This window comes from Sturnira hondurensis, unplaced genomic scaffold, assembly GCF_014824575.4.
Source record: "Sturnira hondurensis isolate 20B ecotype Veracruz unplaced genomic scaffold, ASM1482457v3 Scaffold0009314, whole genome shotgun sequence".
In the NCBI taxonomy this organism is placed as follows: Eukaryota; Metazoa; Chordata; class Mammalia; order Chiroptera; family Phyllostomidae; genus Sturnira; species Sturnira hondurensis.
The window spans coordinates 2251585-2271169 of NW_028081945.1; the positions used below are offsets into that span (position 1 = coordinate 2251585).

Sequence of the window (19585 nt, forward strand, 5' to 3'; positions counted from 1 at the left end):
TAAGTCAGACCTAAATGCTATTCTCAGTGATGCACTTCTCCATCTCACATAAGCAGCCACTGAGTCTATGAAATGTATTTCTAAATTTCTCTAGATTGAGCCTTTTCTCATTTCCATGTAATGGAAAGGTTAAGGGCTTTAGCGATCACCAGACCTAAGTTTAAGTATACAGTAACAGTGAGACTTTGGATAAATTATTTAACCTTGGCTAGTTTGTCCATAAGGTGAACAAAAACAACCTCTCTATTATAACATTGCTGAAGCTTAAATGTGATAATATACATATCACAGCACTTGCCACATTATGTTTAATAAACTTTCATTGTCATTCCCTCTTACCCCTACCCCTATTGCTTTAGTTTAAGCCATTATGATTTATAAATTAAACATCACAATAGTCTTTTTAACAAGTCAAACTGATTCCACTTTCCAAGCTGTAGCCAAAGGGATCGTTACAAGTCAAGACTCATCATTTGCCTCTCTGCCTAAAATTCATTGGCTCCCTGCGACTTCCTTAAGATACAGTCTTTCAGCATAACATAAATTGTCCCCAACCTGGCATCCTACCATGCACTAGTTTTTTTTTTAGTCCCTGGTATGAAATTGCCAATTAGCCACTTTTTGTCTTTTTCTTGTCTTTTTGTTCTTTTGCTTAGAATGCTTTTGGTGGTCTCACACATGAATACTTTTTCTTTCTTTCTTTTATTTTTTCTTTCTATTGAATTTATTGGGGTGAATAAATTAACAAAATTACATGGGTCTCAGGTGCAAAATTCTACAACACATGATCTGACTGTATTATGTGTTCACCACCCCAAGTCAAGTCTCTGTCCATCACCATTTATCCCCTCCACACCCCTCACAATCACCATACTGGTGTCCATGTGAACCATTCTTTAGATTCAGTTTCCAGGTTCCCTCCTCTGGGAAACTTTACTAAATCTATCCTGGCAATGATCTCACCCATAAGTGGAACCTAATCAAAAAAACAAACAAGCAAGCAAAATATAAACAGAGACATTAAAATAAAGAACAAACTGATAGTAACCAGAGGGAAGAGGGAGGGGTAAAACAAGGGAAAGAAGGGGGTCAGCAAGGAACGTGTATAAAGGACCCACGAACAAAGAATATTCTGGGGTGGGGTGGGTAGGATTGAATGTGGAAGGTAGGGCTGGGTGGGGCAAGGGAGAGTGGTGGGGGGAAAATGGGGACAACTGTAGTTGAACAACAACAATGAAAAAAAAAGCATTTCCTCTTAGGTCAACAATCATTTACTACTGACTTAATACGTATGCACCAGGCACTACAGTATATGCTGAAATGGAGCTGTGAAGAATACATAGTATCCTGCTCTACTAAAGCGTCTGGAGAGGGAGGCCAACACTTAGATAGTTATTTAGTTATATTTTTGTTGAATGCTATAAAAATGTACTTTATAAAAATGCGTAACAGTCTTAAGATGGTGGGGCTAGTTTCCCATAGGAAGAGCTATTGAAAGAATGACAGTCCCATTTCATCCTTTATAAATCTCTCTTAAAGTGCTAAGGCAACTGCATTTAAGCTATTGCTTTAAAAATACGATTTTGATTAGCTAATAAGTCCTAGGAGCTTATGATTATCAAAAGATCCTTTGGGCCATCACAAATACAAAAATCTTATCATGATGTCCACAATTTAAATCTAGGTGTACCAGACACTAAGTATATAATCTTTTACTTCTGGCAATAACAGCTATTAGTGTTATTAAATATTAGTGTCACATATTTTAAATCCTTGCCTGAGGATATATTAATTGATTTTAGAGAAAGAAAAAGGGGTAGGGAGGGTAGAAGAAAGATATTTATGTGTGAGAGAAAAAACATTTATTCGCTGCCTTTGGTAACCAATACCCACAACCCAGGTTGTGCCCCCAGCCACCCACCCTGGAATCCAACTCATGACCTTTTATTATGGGAGGACCGTCCAACCAACTTTAAGCCACACTGGCCAGGGCTATTCGTTTATAGATAATGAAGTTGAGATTCAAAATGAATGGTTCAGTGACTCTTCTAAGGCCTCTCTCTGTTCAGAAGTCATCCAGTGGCCCCAGTCCAGGGATTTCAGGACCCCAAGTCCTCTTTTCACCATAATTTGTCTAGTTCTTTATATTTTTATTTCCAGAATCTTCTAGTGTGTGGTTTTTAGCAGGTCTTAATACACAAGGAGGCCTTATGCTGAAAGTAGAATTATTTTCGCTTGGCTGTCACGCCTTAACCAACGTACACTAGAACTCCCTCCCTTTGGGCTGAGGAACTTCAAGGTTTGGTTTCAGGCTTGCATGAAGGGTAGCAATTCTAAGTTGTTTGTTCAAGCAATTAAACTTTTTTTTTTTTTTTTTTTTTTTTGCCCAGAGATGACACGAATTTCCCACCCCATCCTCAGGTTAAAATCAAAACAAAACAAAATCCTGCGTCTGCCTTCCCTACTTCTTTAAGGAGGCAAAGTCCCTGAACGGCAGCCGGTCTCCACTCCACGACTACCTTCCGTTCCTCAGTGGAGCTCCACGTCTAAAGGTCCCGGGTACTCAGTTTCTAAATTTGAGGCCTCAAGCAGGGAACATCGAAGCCACGGTTTTGCGGACCATTGAGAGCCTACACAGCCTCCTTAGCTGTTTCCAGCCCCAACTCCGTTCGCGTATTCCCGTGTCCTCTCCGCCCTTGAGTGGCAGAGGCCACGGAGTGAGACGCCCATTCCAAGACAGCAACCTCAGCAAAACCATTCCTCAGTGCACAGCACACAGATACTACGGTCCCTCGGAGACTAGGGCGGGGCAAAGGTGCGCGTGCGCGCTGACGTCACGCAGACGCCGGGCCACGTTGGTCCCACCCACAACTCCTCCGGTCTGGTTTCCGGCGGGAACCCGTACCACGACGTGGGGGTGGAGGTTCAAGAGATTAACTGTCCGCGGGCTGCCCAGTGCCCTGGGAGACGCCGGAATGCCTCACTTGGAAAACACGGTTCTTTGTCGCGAGTCGCAGGTGTCCCTGCCCAGTGCCCTGGGAGACGCCGGAATGCCTCACTTGGAAAACACGGTTCTTTGTCGCGAGTCGCAGGTGTCCACGTTGCAGTCCCTATTTGGAGAGGTATTACGGTCAAACTATTTTTTCTCTTCCAAATCCTGGGGGCAAACGTTTCTGTGGTTTTGTGATGTGTTTGTTTGTTTACTTATTTATTTAGTTTTGGTGTGTGGATTGAGGGGTAGTAAATCATCTTTTGCGTTGAAATAGGGAGTGTTATACATCTACTCCACTCTTCCACCCAAAGTAACTTGTGTTAGTCCCTTTAAAAGAAAACTACGCCGGAAGGACCGGCCTGCTCTGCAGTGTGTTGGTTCAGGGCGAGTTCCTTTACACACGCCGCACTTTTGACATGGTGTTGGCTCACAGTGGCCAATAGTATTTTCTTATCTTTTACAACTGAACAGGATTTTATACAACAGAAGTGTTTGGAGTATGTTACTTATTCAAATACAAGTTTGCACAGTTCAGTAAGGTAGTTGGTGTAAGTCAAGTATGGATAGAAAGGTGGTGGTTTTGACAAGTGTGGGCTAAAGCAATGCTTCATGTTTAAAACTTCATCGGCTTTTCCAGAATTGTAAGAGCCCTGAAGAGATCTAGTCCACACTTACAGACTAGCACTTCAGGTGCTGTCTGAGAGAAGAGGTTAAGTATCTTCTCTGAATGGACACAGTAGGGTAGTCTTATTCATAGGCAGGACGTAGCATTGACGAATTCAAAAGTTAATCTATTTTTTATTATTTTCTCACCTGGGGAGGGGACTTTTGATTTATATGCATTGTTTATTTATTTTAAAATATTTTAATTGTTATATTATAGCTGTCCCAATTTTTCCTCCTTTGCCCTTCTCTCCCCAGCACCACCCCCCAGGTCAGTCTTCACAACCGTCCAAGTCCATGTCCATGTCCATGGATCATTCTTACATGTTCTTTGACTAGTTCCTTCCCCTTCTTTCACCATTATCCCCTCCCCATTCCTCTCTGGCCACTATCAGTCTGTTCCATGTTTCCATGCCTCTGGTTCAATTTTGCTGGTTAGTTTATTTTGTTCATTAGATTCCTTTTATAAGTGGGATCATATGGTATTTGTCTATCACCGACTGGCTTATTCCACTTAGCATAATAGTATCCAGTTCCATCCATGCTGTTGCAAAAGGTAGGAGTTCTTTCTTTTTGCTGTGTATTATTCCATTGTGTAAATATACCATAGTTTTTTTAAACCTATTTATCTACTGATGGGCACTTAGGCTGTTAGCATTATTTGGCTATTGTAAATAGTACTGCTATGAACATTGGTGTGCTTTAAGTTCTTTTGACATGATGGTTCTTAATTCTTAGGATATAATCCCAGCAGTGGAAGCTGGGTCAAAACGCAGTTCTATTTTTAATTTTTTGAGGAAATTCCATAGTGTTTTCCACAATGGCTGCACCAGTCTGCTTTCCCACCAGCAGTGCACTAGGGTTCCCTTTTCTCCACATCCTCTCCAACACTTGTTGTTTGTTGATTTATTAATGGCCATTCTGAAAGGTGTGAGGTGATATCTCATTGTGGTTTTAATTTGCATCTCTCTGATGGCTAGTAATGCTGAGCATCTTTTCATATGTCTGTGGGCTATCTGTATGTCCTATTTGGAGAAGTGTCTATTCAGGTCCTTTGCCCAGTTTTGAATTGGTTTTGTTTTCCTGGTGTTGAGTTGTATGAGTTCTTTATATATTTTGGACATTAAACCCGTGTCCAATGTATCACTGGCAAATATGTTCTCCCATACGATGGGTTCCCTTTTCATTTTGAAGATGGTTTCTTTCCCTGTGTTTTTTACTTTCATAGAGACCCATTTGTTAATTTTTCCTGTTAGTTCCCCTTGTCCCTACCCTCGTTAATAAATGGTGTTGGGAGACCTGGACTGGTACATGCAAAAAAATGAAACTAGACCACCAATGTATACCATACACATTATTATTATTTTTTCCTTTGTATTTCTTTTTTTTAAATTCACACCATCTTTATATATGTATTATTTATTTTTTTTATTTTTAAAAGATTTTATTTATTTATCTTTAGAGGGTAAGGAGAGAGGGAGAGAAACATCAATGTATGGTTGCCTTTCCTGTGTCCCCTGCTGGGAACTGGCCTGCAGGGAACCGGCCTGCAACCCAGGCATGTGCCCTGACTGGGAATCGAACCGCGATCCTCTGGTTCGCGGGCCTGTGCTCAATCCACCTAGTTACACCAGCCAGGGCTATATATGCATTATTTAGACATGGAATTACTCAGACGTGGATCTTATCTGTAAGGAGAGAAAATGACAATTTAGAGTTACTCTTATTATCTGCATCCCCCTTCCATGCCCCATTTTCTGTTTTTCGGTCTTAAATCCTTTAAGTACTTTCATCGCACTGGTAATGTTGGATGGCATTCTGAGGTGGCCTATGAAGTATTAGGGAAAAGTACCATCCTTCTTAAGGGGCACATTAGTTATGGAAGTAAGAGGACAGTGACTGCATCCTCTTTAGTCATAATGCTTTCAGTTACAGTTAGCTATGTTATCACTGAAATGTCTTCTTTGTTATTCTCTATGCATTCCTTCTCTGGAGTTGTTAAACCTAGATCACTCCAACCAGAAATGCTCCTCCTGAAAGAGAATATTGGCAAATAGAGATGAGCTATATCAGCATGGTATGGACCACAGAAAGTGTTTTAACCTCTACTCTTACTGCAGATCATGTTTAACAATGTTATTATCACTTTTCTGCAAGGTGTTGTGCATGTGGGACATAGAAAAAACTAGTTCATACTTTTAAGCAAATTTATTTATTTGTTCAGCAACTAATACTCACTGAGCACCTTCTCTGTGTCAGGCACTGGGTTAGATCCTGGCTTATTACAGTTTTATGTTAGGGAGGTCTATGAAGGTAAAAAGGTTAAATAACAATGCAAAAATTCAGTTTAATTCGAGGGAACAATAGGGAAGATGTTATGAGGTGGGATATTATTAAGCACCAAATAATGTATGCACACAAGTGTGGCAGAAATCCAGAAAGAAGAGTTTTGGTGTAGCTTGAAAAAAATGGCTAAAGGATGTCTTGAACTTTTCTTTAAAGGTGAAAAGTAGTATTTGTATAGCAGAGATGCTCAGCAAGCATGTGGTTAACTCTTGGGGCAGAATTTTTGAGCCAATTAATTTACAAGACTGTTACGTACATTTTCAGAAAGGGATTAATGTGTTAAAATAAACATTTTTTAGCTTATTTAGAAAAGTTTTTCCTGTATAAATCTGATTTCCAATTTGTCTTGCAAAAGGAAATGTATAACTTAGTGGCTAGAATGTAATAAATGCTTGTAACTATTATTGTAGTGATAGATGATGATCATAGATACTCTACTTTCTCATGAAAATTGAATCCTCCAGGATTCTTGTAATTATTTTTAAAATGTGTATCTTCTCACTAGACTATGAACATCTCCAAAGTAGGTTAAGCTTTAATTGATATTTATATTGTTCAGTGCATCATTGTTTTTGGCATTTAATAGATGTCTAATAAATGTTTGTTGTATAACTAAAACATTTGCTAGTCAGCTAATTCTTAATGTTCTGCAGGAAAATCTTGGAAATAGGTCTTTTGAAATATATTCTTTATAGATTTTACCATATTTTATTCTGTGAAATGACATTTAGGCTGATGTAACTTTAATGCGCATACCTCAAAAGTATCCCTTAAGTTTTCCTAAGAACAGAGGACTTTTAAATCCTTCTAGCCCTGTGATCACATTTATTTAGTTTCAGAGCTTTAAAATGTATAATGAAGTTGCAGTATTTTTGTGAGATTATATTCTTTACAAAAGAGTTAAGATAAAAGTGGAATATGGTCAAAATTATTCTGGAAAAATTTCTTAAATTTCCTTTGAAAATATAAGAGTTTGTTTATATAAACTTGTACAATAATATAAAAGTATGAATGTATAGTATATAATAAATGAACCAAATAAAATTTTTCAGAAATTTGAATTTCTTAACTGAGAAAGTGCTTAGACTGAGTCAAGTAAATTTAAGATGTGGTGGTGACTCCATTGTCTGCTCAGTGTTGAAAGAATTTGGATTGAATATTTTACCACATAAAACTTTCTTGCAAGCTAATAAATGTTAATTTTCTGTGTTGTTCAATTTTCAATTAGTTCCATTTTCCAGACTGATAATCTTCTTTTTTCCCCTAGAGACATCATTTCAGCTTTCCCTCAATTTTTATTTATGGACATACTGCCAGTGGAAAGACCTATGTCACACAAACCTTGTTGAAAACTTTAGAGGTAAAAATAACCCCATACTCAGTGTTAATTGATTTTTACTCAGAGTCCTAGAAATGGAAGGGATCTGGGAGATTATTTAGTCTGGTTTACCTTTCTATGAAGAAACATTGTATACATAAAACATTTCTGACCAGCTTTTGTTTGAATACCTTCAAAGATTGTAAGCTTCAGAAAGGATTGTTAAATAACTTTAGCCTTGATATTAGAAAGTTATTTTTTATTTCTAATTTTAATTGGGTGATATACTATTTTTGCTGCTACTTAATCATTTAATTAAATGATTATTGCTGTTTCTGGTATAGATACACAAAGAGACACTTAGAATATGCTGCCACTAAAGATCATGTGCAAGGACATAGTTGTAAGCAAGACACATTCACAATGGAGTGCTTGCAGCTTCTAGTTCATAAAGGAATGAGGATAAAGATGGTCAGACCCCTTGAGTAAATGCTGGTAAAACTGTGCCTAAGTAAATGTAATGTAACCTGAGTTATATCATTACTCAAAAAAGAAAAGCCCCTTTATTGGGTGAGATGTATAGGATATTACTAAAAATAGTTTTAGGTTCCATTGTTTGTGCCATATGTCATAAGTTATCTTCCTCTGAATTGTCAGTACTGCTTTTGTGACTTCATCCTGATAACAGACTGTTATTTGTGAGCAAGGCTTTTACTTCCTTGTTACTTCAGAAATTACCTCCATTTTGATAATTCTCTAAATAAAGAGCTAGTTCTCAATCCTCACAGAGTTTTTAACTCTTCAAATTCTTTTTCAGTCTAGGTTCATTCATCATTAAGGTTATTATCTTAAAATCATAAATATGAAATTTCTACTAAGGATTTTAACCTTCCAATATACCTATATTTTTTTATATAATTCTTTAGAGGAAGTACAAATTTGCTTTTAATCCTGTAGGAAACAAATGGCAAACTTACATAATTGAAGTGAATTTAATGAAGGGACTATTTTACAAAGGTTGAATTAATGTTAAGGGAACCAATAAGGGGTGGTAAAGCAGAGATAGCCTTTATCTCTCCCAGACCTGAATGAGCCCCACAGGAAGGAGTTGTTACTGGCTCCCTGTAAGAACTGTAGCCTTCCACTAAGGACTACCCAGCTGGAGCTGTGGCCTTTAGTAGAAGGTCAAAGCCACTGTCACACTGTGGGCTCCTGAGGGGTGGGGCTGGGAATCAAGAGAATAAATACTCAACTTTTTTCTCTTACTACTCTCCTTCAGTCCTCTGCTGGTTCTTTCCATTGGCTGAATCTAGTCAGTGTGGGAAAGTAGAGTCTGGGCGATGCAGTGTGTAATGTTCAGACCCCTGAGATGCAGGGCAGGTTGGGAGAGCGTGGGGTATAGGTCTAGAAGGGCCCGTGGAAACTATCCTGCAGAGCTATATTGTATGTGTCTGTTTTCTGTTTACATTTTTTTTGTATTTTGTTTTTAGCTCCCACATGTCTTTGTGAATTGTGTTGAATGCTTTACCTTGAGGCTGCTTTTGGAACAAATTTTAAACAAGCTGAATCATCTTAGTTCTTCAGAGGATGGATGTTCTACTCAGATAACCTGTGACACATTTAATGACTTTGTTCGCTTGTTTAAACAAGTAACCAAAGCTAAAAATCTCAAGGACCAGACTGTATATATTGTAAGTATTTAATTTCATTATATCATTATTTAAAAATTGGTTTGTTTATTAGTTCAATTTCCATATATTTGTTTTGAGTCTCATAATGTGCAGTGCACCATGCAAGGTGCTTTTGGGATACAAAAATGTTTTAGGTATATTTCTAACCTAAAGTGAGCTTTAGTTTAATAGAAGAGTTATAATACATTAATTGGCATATGACTATACAGAATATTGATAAGTGATAACCACGAGATGCAAAATGCTGACTTAGGCACATTTGGTACAGTTTCAAGAGGTGATATTTGAGAGACCTAAAAGAATGATTAAGGTGTTAATAGGACAAAGCCGAAGAAGAGGAATTTCAGATGGAGGGATTATATAAGTGAATGCATATGGATGGGAGTGAAGGCCAGGGAATATCAAGTAGGCTAGTTTTATTGGGTTATAAGTATGAAGGGATAAAAAGAAAACTAGAAAAGTAGGTGGTGACAGATCATGGAGTGTCTTGAGACTATACTAAAACACTTTATTTTGTTTTCTAGAGAGTGAGAGGAGGTAGTGATGACTTTAGAGCAACAAATATGCTTTAGAAAGGGTACTCTGAAAGCCCGTTGGATAAGTGGATTGGAGGGGATGAAAGACTGAAGACTAGAAAAGTTATTTTTGAGCCTTTTGTAGTTGTTTACATTAGAGGAAATTTGGGCCTGTACTAGAGTTGGGATAGGAGACACAGAAAGGAATAAATGGAAGAGATAGCAAAGGTCAAATATCAGTTCTCTTATGGGGTAAGTTTGTGGGGAAAAATGCGTCAACTAATTTTAGGTTGGCTACGTTTGAATTATGGTTGTTATATCAGTATGAAAATGACCAACAGATAACTAAAAATGTAGAATGTGTTTTACATTAGTGAATTTTTTTGATGAATCTCTGAATTAGTATTGAATTGTATTATGGAGCCTATCAAAACACTAAGTTATTAACTAACTGAAGGGATCAAATCTTATTCATTCTTTTTTTTAAAGATTTTATGTATTTATCTTTAGAGAGGAAGGGAAGGGGAGAAGGAGAGAAATGTCAGTGTATGGTTGCCTCTTGTGAGTCCCCTGCTGGGAAGTGGCCTGCAACCCAGGCATGTGCCCTGACTGGGAATCGAACCACGATTGTGTGGTTCGCAGGCCCGAGCTCAATCCACTGAGCTACACCAGCCAGGCCCCAAATCTTATTCATTCTTGCATAAAACAGTTTCTTCCAGATTTTAATTTCACTTATTTTTTTCAACAAATATTTATTGAGCATTTCCTGTGTGTTAGGCACTATTCTAGATACTAGAGATAGAACAGGGAACAAAATTTCTGCCCACTTATAGCTTATAGTCTGGTTGAAGAAAATTGGTAATAAGCAAGTTAACGTATGTCTGATAAGATACATTAGTAGAGGAAGGGCAAATCCAGTGGATGGGGGAGAGTAGTTATTTTTTTCTAAATAGGAAGGACAGAGAAGATATGAAAAAAGAATATTCCAAGCGGAGATTTATATGAGAGTACAAAGATTGGAGCATGCCTTTTATATTCAGAGAATATCAGGGATTGAGGCTGAAATAGTTTAAATAAAGTGAAGGTTGAGAATCAACAAGAAAGTTGCAAGGCTATATATAAGCCTATAGACTAGTGTTATGGATTGACTTGTTTCCTCCAGAAATTCATACGTTTAAGTTCTAACCTCTGATACCTCAGAATATAACCTTTTTGGAAATAGGATTATTGCGATTGTAATTAATTAAGATGACAATAGAATAGATTGGGCCCCTAGTTCACTATGACTAGAAAAGTTATTTTTGAGGCTTTTGACTAGTGTCTTTATAAAAAGGAAACATGGAGAAAGACATGCCCATGAGAGAGTGCCATGTTAAGATTGTATGTATATTGCTACAGGCTGAGGGACTAGCAGAAACTAGGAGATGGGCCTGGAACAAATTTTTCTCTAGCACATCGAAGGAAGCGTGACCATGTCAACACCTAGATCTTGGGCTTCTAGCTTCCATAATTGTGAGGCAATATAATTTCTGTTGTTTGAGCCATACTGTTTGTGGTGCTTTGTTATGGCAGCCTTGGGAAACTAATACGATTAGTTGTGAGGTATTTTAATGTAGGCAAAAATCATGTTGGCTTAGAAAAGGGTAGTAGCAATGGAGGTTGTAAGAAGTGGTCTGGATATATTTGAAGGAAAGGCTGACAGAATTTTATGGTAGGTTGAGTGTGGAAGATGAGAGGAAGAAAGAAAAAAGTTTGTGTGTACCTGAAAGGGTGGAGTTGTCAGTATTTGGCGAAAACTGTAGCAGTTAGGGTCTTTCTGTGGGGAAAGGAGTGATCAGAAGTTTGGTTTATAGCTTGTTAAGTCTAAACAGAGATGTTGAATTGGCACTTGGACACTTGAGTTTGAAGTCACAAGAGAAGTGCATTGTGGAGGTGCTATTTTGGAGTTGTGAGCCTATAGGGAGTAGTACTTTAAGCTTTGAGACTGGATTAAGTCACTAAGACAGTGAATGAGTTAGAATAGAGATGTGTCCAGTGACTGAGCACTGTAGCACTCCAGTGCTAAGGGATGAGGAAATGATAGAGAACAAACAAGGAGACGGAAGAAATCAGTGATGTACAAAGAACACTTGGAGAATGCAGTGTCCCGGAAGTCTTGCTGAGCAGCCCTTTCTTTGTCCTTTGGCTAGAGAGCAGACTTTTGTTGGGACTTTTTTGGCTATGCTTGTTGGCCTTTCTGTGCTGCTGGCTTCTTCAGCTCCACATCCGGATTATGTGAGACAGAAGGATACTCAGGCAGATACTCAGAAGGCTGTTCTGACATGAGTTGCCATTCCTCTGGACTGAACTTCCTAGCTGGTCTGCCTTCTCTTCACCCTTCAGAGCTCTGTTTGATTTATACGTAATATTCCAGATTCTTAATTTCCCTTAGGAGGAAGAATAGGAAAAAGTACATTTGCTCCATCTTTCCAGAAGCACAAGTCTGTTTCTTTTACGCAAAGCATAGTGAAGAATACAGCAACTACTAGTAAAGTCTGGCATCATTACCTGATGTGGACTCCAGCCCGTGAAGTCCATGTGTTGTGGCTGCAAGAGACAAATTCACGTGGACTACAGAAGTCCTGTGAGAAAAAGCGATGGCATGGCCACTCTCTGAGGGAGAGAGAGGGCCCTGGCCTCTGCCTAGACGGTCTTTTATTGCCTTTCTGGGTGCGTTACATTGAGAATGGTCCTCGTTTACTATGCACAGGTTCGCTGTAGGTGATTACGTTTTACAGATAACGAAGGAAAGAATGTTGCTAATTACTTCAAAGAGAAGGATGTTTCAGATTAAAGGGAAAAGTTACTTTAGAGATATGCAGTAGACATTTTCTGTCTCAATCCAGGGTGAGGGCGTTTTAGCAAAAGCAAGTCTCATAGCAGCCTAGGTGTAATGCAGGCCTGATTCCCCAGAGGAAAACCTATCTGTGGGTGTGGGTCCTGTGTGCCGAACCTTACTCCCCACTGGCCTTTCCGAGTGGGGGCTGGGCTACATTTCCCACACTGTGAGGAATAGTTCCCTATAATTACCACATTGATTTATGCTGAAAAGGTTCTCATTTAACTTACTTTTGCTTTTGCACCACCAGTGCAAATGTCAACATAATGAAAAAGGAAAGTCATATTTCAATATTATTAGGAAAATAGTTTTGACCTTGCCAACCTCCTGAAAAGGTTTCAGAGACATGCCTCTCCCCTTCCCCCCTGCTGCCTGGGGCCAAGATCACACTTCAAAAACAATTGGTCTTTCACTGAAGAAAGGTAGGGGACAATATCATTGGAGCTGTATTAGAGAAGTGATAGTCAGAAACTGTAATATTTAAGAGTAAAGAGGAATAACCTCAGATTATATGATGGCTTCAACAAGTAGAATTTCAAAGCTGTGTGGCCTTAGGAAGGAAGGAAAATAAATCAATTTCTAGAAATAACCAAGAGGAGTAATTTGAACCCTATTCATTTTTCAAACCAAGTGAATCAAAGTAGACATTCGTTAATGTGTTAGTTGACTAAATGTTACTGGTGGAAAAGTTGCATATATTTAATGTAGAACATTTGTTAGAGTAAATCTGTAGACTGTTTAGCTGTCTAGTATATAAATTGGTAAACTTTAGTACTTAGGAAATAACACAGAAAGGTGGCTGAAAATGTTTTCTAGTCAGTAAACCACTTTACTAACCAAGAGTTGATTAGAATGCCTTCATGTAAATTAGTAAGAAAGAAATTTGGATCTGAATTACAGTGTTTGCTTCTCTATTACTAATTGCCTTATTTTTAAAATATTTTATTTTTCTATTCCTAGAGAAGGAAGGGAGAAAGAGGCAGAGAAACATCAATGTGTAGTTCCTCTCGAGTGCCCCCCACTGGGGACCTGGCCTGCAACCCAGGCATGTGCCCTGACTGGAAATAGAACCGGCCACCCTTCAGTTTGAAGTCTAGCACTCAATTTGCTGGCCACACCAGCCAGGCCTAATAATTGCTTTTGAAGAAGGATCATTTATTAGAATACCATAAAATTATAGTGGGTTAATTATATCAAATCAGAGCAAACTATTAATTTATGTTTCCAGCTTTGCGTTTTGTATTAAAATAGGGATAAAAATGGACCAATTTATTTGAATTAAACTGTGTCCTGCATTAGAGAGTTATTTAAATGGAGATTGATGGGAAAATTGAATAATGTGAAGGCACTGTGGGGAAACTAATTGATATTTTTTAGCAGTAAATAATTTTAACTTTATTTTGTCAAACTAGAAATGAAATATCTTAAGTTGATTCCTCATGTACTGTTTCAAACTTGTTTATTAGTAAAACAAATATAAAACAATGTGGACCATTTTGAGAAATAATATTATATTCTCTACATTTCAATTTATTTCTAATTTAAATAATTATAATTTGCAGTAAGACTTATTAATAAAGTATAAATGATTAAACAGCTTTCTTTAGAAAAAGAGTGATTTCGGTTCTGGGAAGAAAATATACCAAAGAAACCTAGAACATCTTGCCATAATAGAAAACTGGGGAACTATTAACTACTTCTAGGGTTACTTTAAAAAGACAAAGAATCTTTCTCTGGCTGGTTCAGTTCAGTGGATTGAGCACAGACTTCTGAACCAAAGGGTCACCAGTTCGATTCCCATTAAGGGCATGTGCCTGGGTGTGGGCCAGGTTCCCAGTGGGGAGCATGTGAGAGGCAACCACACATTGGTGTTTCTTTCTCTCTCTTACCCTCCCTTCCCCCCTCTCTAAAAATAAGTAAGTACATATATAAAAAACAATCTCATGGGTGAAAAGAATTAATATTGTTAAAAAGTCCTTACTACCCAAAGTGATCTGTAGATTCAGTGCAATCCCTATGAAAATTCTAGTAAAATTTTTCACACAAATGGAAAAAAAAATTTTTTAATTTGTATAGAATCACAAAAGATTCTGAATAGCCCAAGCACTCCTAAGAAAGAAGAACAAATCCTCAGAAAGATGGAAGCATCACGCTTTGTGGTTTTAAACTATAGTATAAAGCTAAAACGGTATGGTACTGGCATAAAAATAGGCACATAGACCATAGAAACAAAATAGCTCAGAAATAAACCCCCCCCCCCAAAACACACATATACACACACACACACATGTTCAATGAATTTGCTACAGAAGGACCGAGAATATACAGTGGGGCAAGGAGAGTCTCTTCAATAGTTGCTGCTGGCAAAACTGGCTAGTTACATGCAAAAGGATGAAACTAGGTCAGTATCTTAGACCGTGCACAAAATCAACTTAAAATGGATTCATACTTGAACATAAGACCTGTAAAACTCCTTGGAGAAAACATAGGAAAAAATGTCTTTTACATCACTCTCGGCATTCATATTTTGGGTTTAGCACCAAAAGGAAAAGCAACAAAAGCAAAAATAATCAAGTGGGACTGCATCAAATTAAAAAGCTTCTGCCCAGCCCTGACCAGTGTGGCTCACTTGGTTGGCCATCGTCTACCAAAGCAAAAGGTCACCTCTTAGATTCCTGATCAGGGCACATGCCTGGATTGAAGGTTCAGTCCCCAGTAAGGGCATGTAATCATGAGAGAAAACTGATTGATGTTTCTCACATCGATGTTTCTCTCCCTCTCTTTCTCTGTCCCCTTCTCTCTCTCTAAAAATAAATAAAAATCTTTTAAAAAAAAAGCTTTAAAAAGAAAAGCTTCTGTCCAGCAAAGGAAACCACAAACAAAATGAAAAACAACCTATAGAATGTGAGAAAATAATTTGCAAATCATATATCTGATAAGGGATTAATATCCAAAATACATAAGGAGTTCATACAACTTCCCTTTTGACCAAGCACAAAGTGCAAATGTCAACATAATGAAAAAGGAGGCAACTTTCCTTTTGACCACGCACGAAGATTCAAGGAACAAGACATGCTAGGTAGTTTCTCTGGAATCGCAGCTCTGGCTCCATTTTGAAAAGGCTCACTTTATATTATTTTTTATAATGAAGTTCTGTTCCTCCATGATCTGTAAGAAGGAAATTCTTCCATTTGCAACAATATGGATGAATCTTGAGGGCATTATGCTAAGTGAAACAAGTCAGAGAAAGACAAATGCAATAGATTTCACTTATGTGTGGAATCTATAAAAAATCTAAATTCACAGGAACAAAGTAGAATGGTGGTTACCAGGAGTTAGCCGGTAAAGGGAAATGGGGAGATGTTGGTCAAAGGTACAGACTTTAAGTTCTGAGGACTCTAATGTAGAACAGTGATTACAGTTAATAATACTGTATTCTATACTTGAAAGTTACTAAGTAAGTAAAATCCTTACTCGTTTACTCATTCTGACCACAAAAAAGAAATGGTAACTATGTGGGTGATAGAGGTGTTAGCTAATGTCATGTCGGTAATCATCCTGCAATACATAAGTATATTAAATCAACACAAACGTTTTAAACTTACACAGTGTCATGTGTCAATTATATTTCAGTAAAGCTGGGGGTAAAGAAAGACAAAGTCAATCTGAAGGGGCTTCAACTGGCTAACACTAAGGCAATTAACTATCAAAAAGAATGAATTCAATAGATGCTAGCACATTAGTTATGTTAAAATCCATGAGTTCATGATAATAAATATATAAAAAGCACAAAATCCCAGCTCCTCAGTTACCGTGGGATCTTTTGGGCACTGTAGTAGGTTGAATAAGTGGCACCTGAAGACATCAGGTCCTAATACCTGGAACTTGTAAATGTCACCTCATTTGGCAAATGAGTTTTTGCAAATTTGATGAAGTTAAAAATCTTGAGGTAGGGAGATTTACCTGGATTTTTTGGATAGGCCCCAAGTATAATCACAAATGTCCATATAGGAGAGAGGCGAGGGGAATTTGATTACACCACATACATGGAGGAGATGGCTGGATAACAGAAACGGGCAAGCAAGGGTGAGAAACTTGAAGATGCTGGCCCTGAAGATTTGGACTATGCAGTCACTGAAGAATGCTAGCAGCCACCAGAAGTTGGGAGAGGCAGGAAGTGGATTATATTCTAGAATTGATAGAAAGAGTATGGCCCTTCCAGTGCCTTGATTTTGGCCCATTAAAATTGATTTTGGACTTTAGACTTCCAGAACTGTGAAAGACTAAAGTTTTTGTCTGTTTCAAGGCACCAAATTTGTAGTAATTTGTTACAGCAACCACGGAGAGCTAAGACAGTTACACACTCATTATTCTGAAAATTGGTACATAAAGGGAGAGATTCAAGCATTAATCCCTTTTGTCCTGTTTAAACTTTATTTCTGGGTAGGCAAATAGGGAATGGGGGAAGTTCTTTCTAGGAAAATGTCCTCTACTATATACAGAAAGAACCATAAAGATTATAGTTTTGCAATCCCTAATTAAGTAATGTACATAGGTAATGATTATCAATTGATGCTGAAATCATTAGGTGAAACACTGCTGTTGGAACTTAATGGATGGATCAGGCTGACACCACCTGAACCTGTCAGTCAGTCTAAATTGACAAAAAAGAGAGACAGCAGGTAGTGTATGGTTGTAGTAAGAAATAGGCAGCATTAATTGTGAAGTATTCTTGCCTAAAACTCGAACCTGGATCTGATCAAAAGTCTGGATCTACCTTTTATTTTACAGTAAATATAGGGTACATAGGAACACATTAAATGACACTGTACAAATGCAATCAGCCAATCCGGAATGTGGAAAATTCTGCGTCACAGGTGACCTGGTTTCTCTAACAAATAGCAAGGAAAAAAGAAGGGTCAGTGGAACTGTTATTTAAAACAGACTTAGATGACAGATAAGCCTAGTATAATAAATGCAATGTTTGGACCTTTTTGGGTCCTGAATCAAATAAGCTTACTCTAAGAAGACATTCATTGGCCCTGGCTGGTGTGGATCAGTTGGTTGGAGCATTGTTGTCTCATAACAGAAGGGTTGAGGATTCCATTCCTGGTCAGGACACGTACTTAGAAGTTGTGAGTTCTGTTCCTGGTCAGGGCATAAATGGGAGGCAATGAGTTGATGTTTCTCTCTCACACTGATGTTTTTCTCACCCTTCCTCTTTCTCTTAAAAAAAAACAAAACAAACAAACAAAAAATAATGTCCTTAGGTGTGAATAGAAAAAAAAACGTTCATGGAATAAGTAGGAAGCTTTGAATACTGATTATTAGAGGATATTAAGGAATATTATTCAGGTTTTTAGGCATAATGATACTGTAGTTCTATTTTTTAAGAAACTCACCAATTGTATCTCTATGTTGGTATATTTGTGGAAAGTATATCAGGGCTGAAATAAATGTTTTAAAAATGTTTTTAAGGCCTTAATTTTTTTATGGACTAATGGATAATGTCTTCAACAGCTGTTTTTAGAAATTTTAAAGAATTTTTAAGAAAATAGTATAGTATACCAAAATGAACCCATTATCCAGCTTCAATAATTACTAACATGTGGCCAAGACTTTTGTGTCACCTGTACGTCATTCATTGTTTCCTGAATCACATCAGTCCATAAAAACATATGTGTATATTGTATCTATGCTATATATCTACTATATATGTATATCATATATATTTGACTCATAAATCTGTATACAGGTACTCTACTATATGTCTCTAATAGATAAGTATCTTTTTTTGAAAAACAGTGCCAATAGCATTGTGTTAACACTGAAAATTTTATTATTTTTAACATGATTCATTATCTAGTTAAACAGGGTTTAACATGATGTTAAAGTTCAGTCAAGAAAAATTTTACATGATGAAATTCAGAATTTTCTCTGTGTGTCTCTTGGGTCAGGAAGAACTTTAATTTTTTAAAAAATATGTATTTTATTAAATATGCTATTACAGTTCGATTTTTTTTCTCCCCTTTATTCCCCTCTGCCCTATACCCTGCTCCCACCTGCATTCCCTTTCTTTAGTTCATGTCCATGGGTCATACATATAAGTTCTTTGGCTTCTCCATTTCCCATACTATTTTTAACATCCCCTATTTTGTACCTACCATTTATGCTTTGTATTCCCTGAACCTTTTCCTCCATTCTCTCCTCTTCTCCTCCCCGCTAGTAACCCACTATGTGATCTCTATTTCTGTATTCCTGAGAATCTATTCCTGTTCTAGTTGTTTGCATACTTCTCTTTTTTTTAAGGTTTGGTTGTTGATAGTTGTGAGTTTGTTGTCATTTTACTGTTTGTTATTTTGATCTTTTTTTTTCTTAGATAAGCCCCTTTAACATTTCATATAAGGGCTTGGTGGTGATGAACTCCTTTAACTTGACCTTATCTGGAAAGCACTTTATCTGCCCTTCCATTCTAAATGATATCTTTCCTGGATAGAGTAATCTTGGATGTAGGTCCTTGCCCTTTTTTGACTTTGAATACTTTCTAGCCCATTCTTGCCTGTAAGGTTTCTTTTAAGAAACCAGCTGAGAGTCTTATGGAAATTCCTTTGTAGGTAACTGTCTCCTTTCCTCTTGTAGCTTTTAAGATTCTCTCCTTATCTTTCATCTTGGGCAGTGTAATTATGATGTGTATTGGTGTATACTTCCTTGTGTCCAATTTTTTCGGAGACCCTGAGCTTCCTGGACTTTCTGGAAGCCTGTTTCCTTTGCCAGATTGGGGAAGTTCTCCTTCATTATGTTTTCAAATAAGTTTTCAATTTTTTGCTCTTCCTCTTCTCCTTACGGCACCCCTATGATTTGGATATTGGAATATTTCAAGTTGTCCAGAGGTTCCTAAACATCTCTTTTTCTGAATTCCTGTTTCTTTTTTCTGTTCTGGTTGAAGATTTATTTCTTCCTTCTACTGTATACCATGTATTTGAGTCCTGGTTTCCTTCCCTTCACTGTTGGTTCCCTGTACATTTTCCTTTATTTCACATTTCATAGCCATCACTTTTTCCCCTCTTTAGCAACCATACTCACACCATTTCTGTGAGCATCCTGATTACCAATTTTGAACTGTGCACCTGATAGGTTGGCTATCTCTTCATTGCGTAGTTGTATTTTTTTATGGAGTTTTGA

At 37.5% G+C, this 19585-nt stretch overlaps 1 protein-coding gene across 4 annotated transcripts in view; it reads left to right on the plus strand.

The window, feature by feature from the left end:
• The first annotated feature begins 2889 nt into the window (after positions 1–2889).
• The window catches only part of ORC5 (origin recognition complex subunit 5), a 91694-nt gene continuing 74998 nt past the window's right edge, over positions 2890–19585 (plus strand). For 2 of the 4 annotated variants that reach the window (XM_037057075.1, XM_037057078.1), the window contains exons 1-3: positions 3030–3122; positions 7269–7361; positions 8810–9010. In XM_037057075.1, the coding sequence (XP_036912970.1) occupies positions 3051–3122; positions 7269–7361; positions 8810–9010 (366 nt within the window). In that variant the 5' untranslated portion in view covers positions 3030–3050. The other 2 variants (XM_037057076.1, XM_037057077.1) reach the window with 2 other exon arrangements.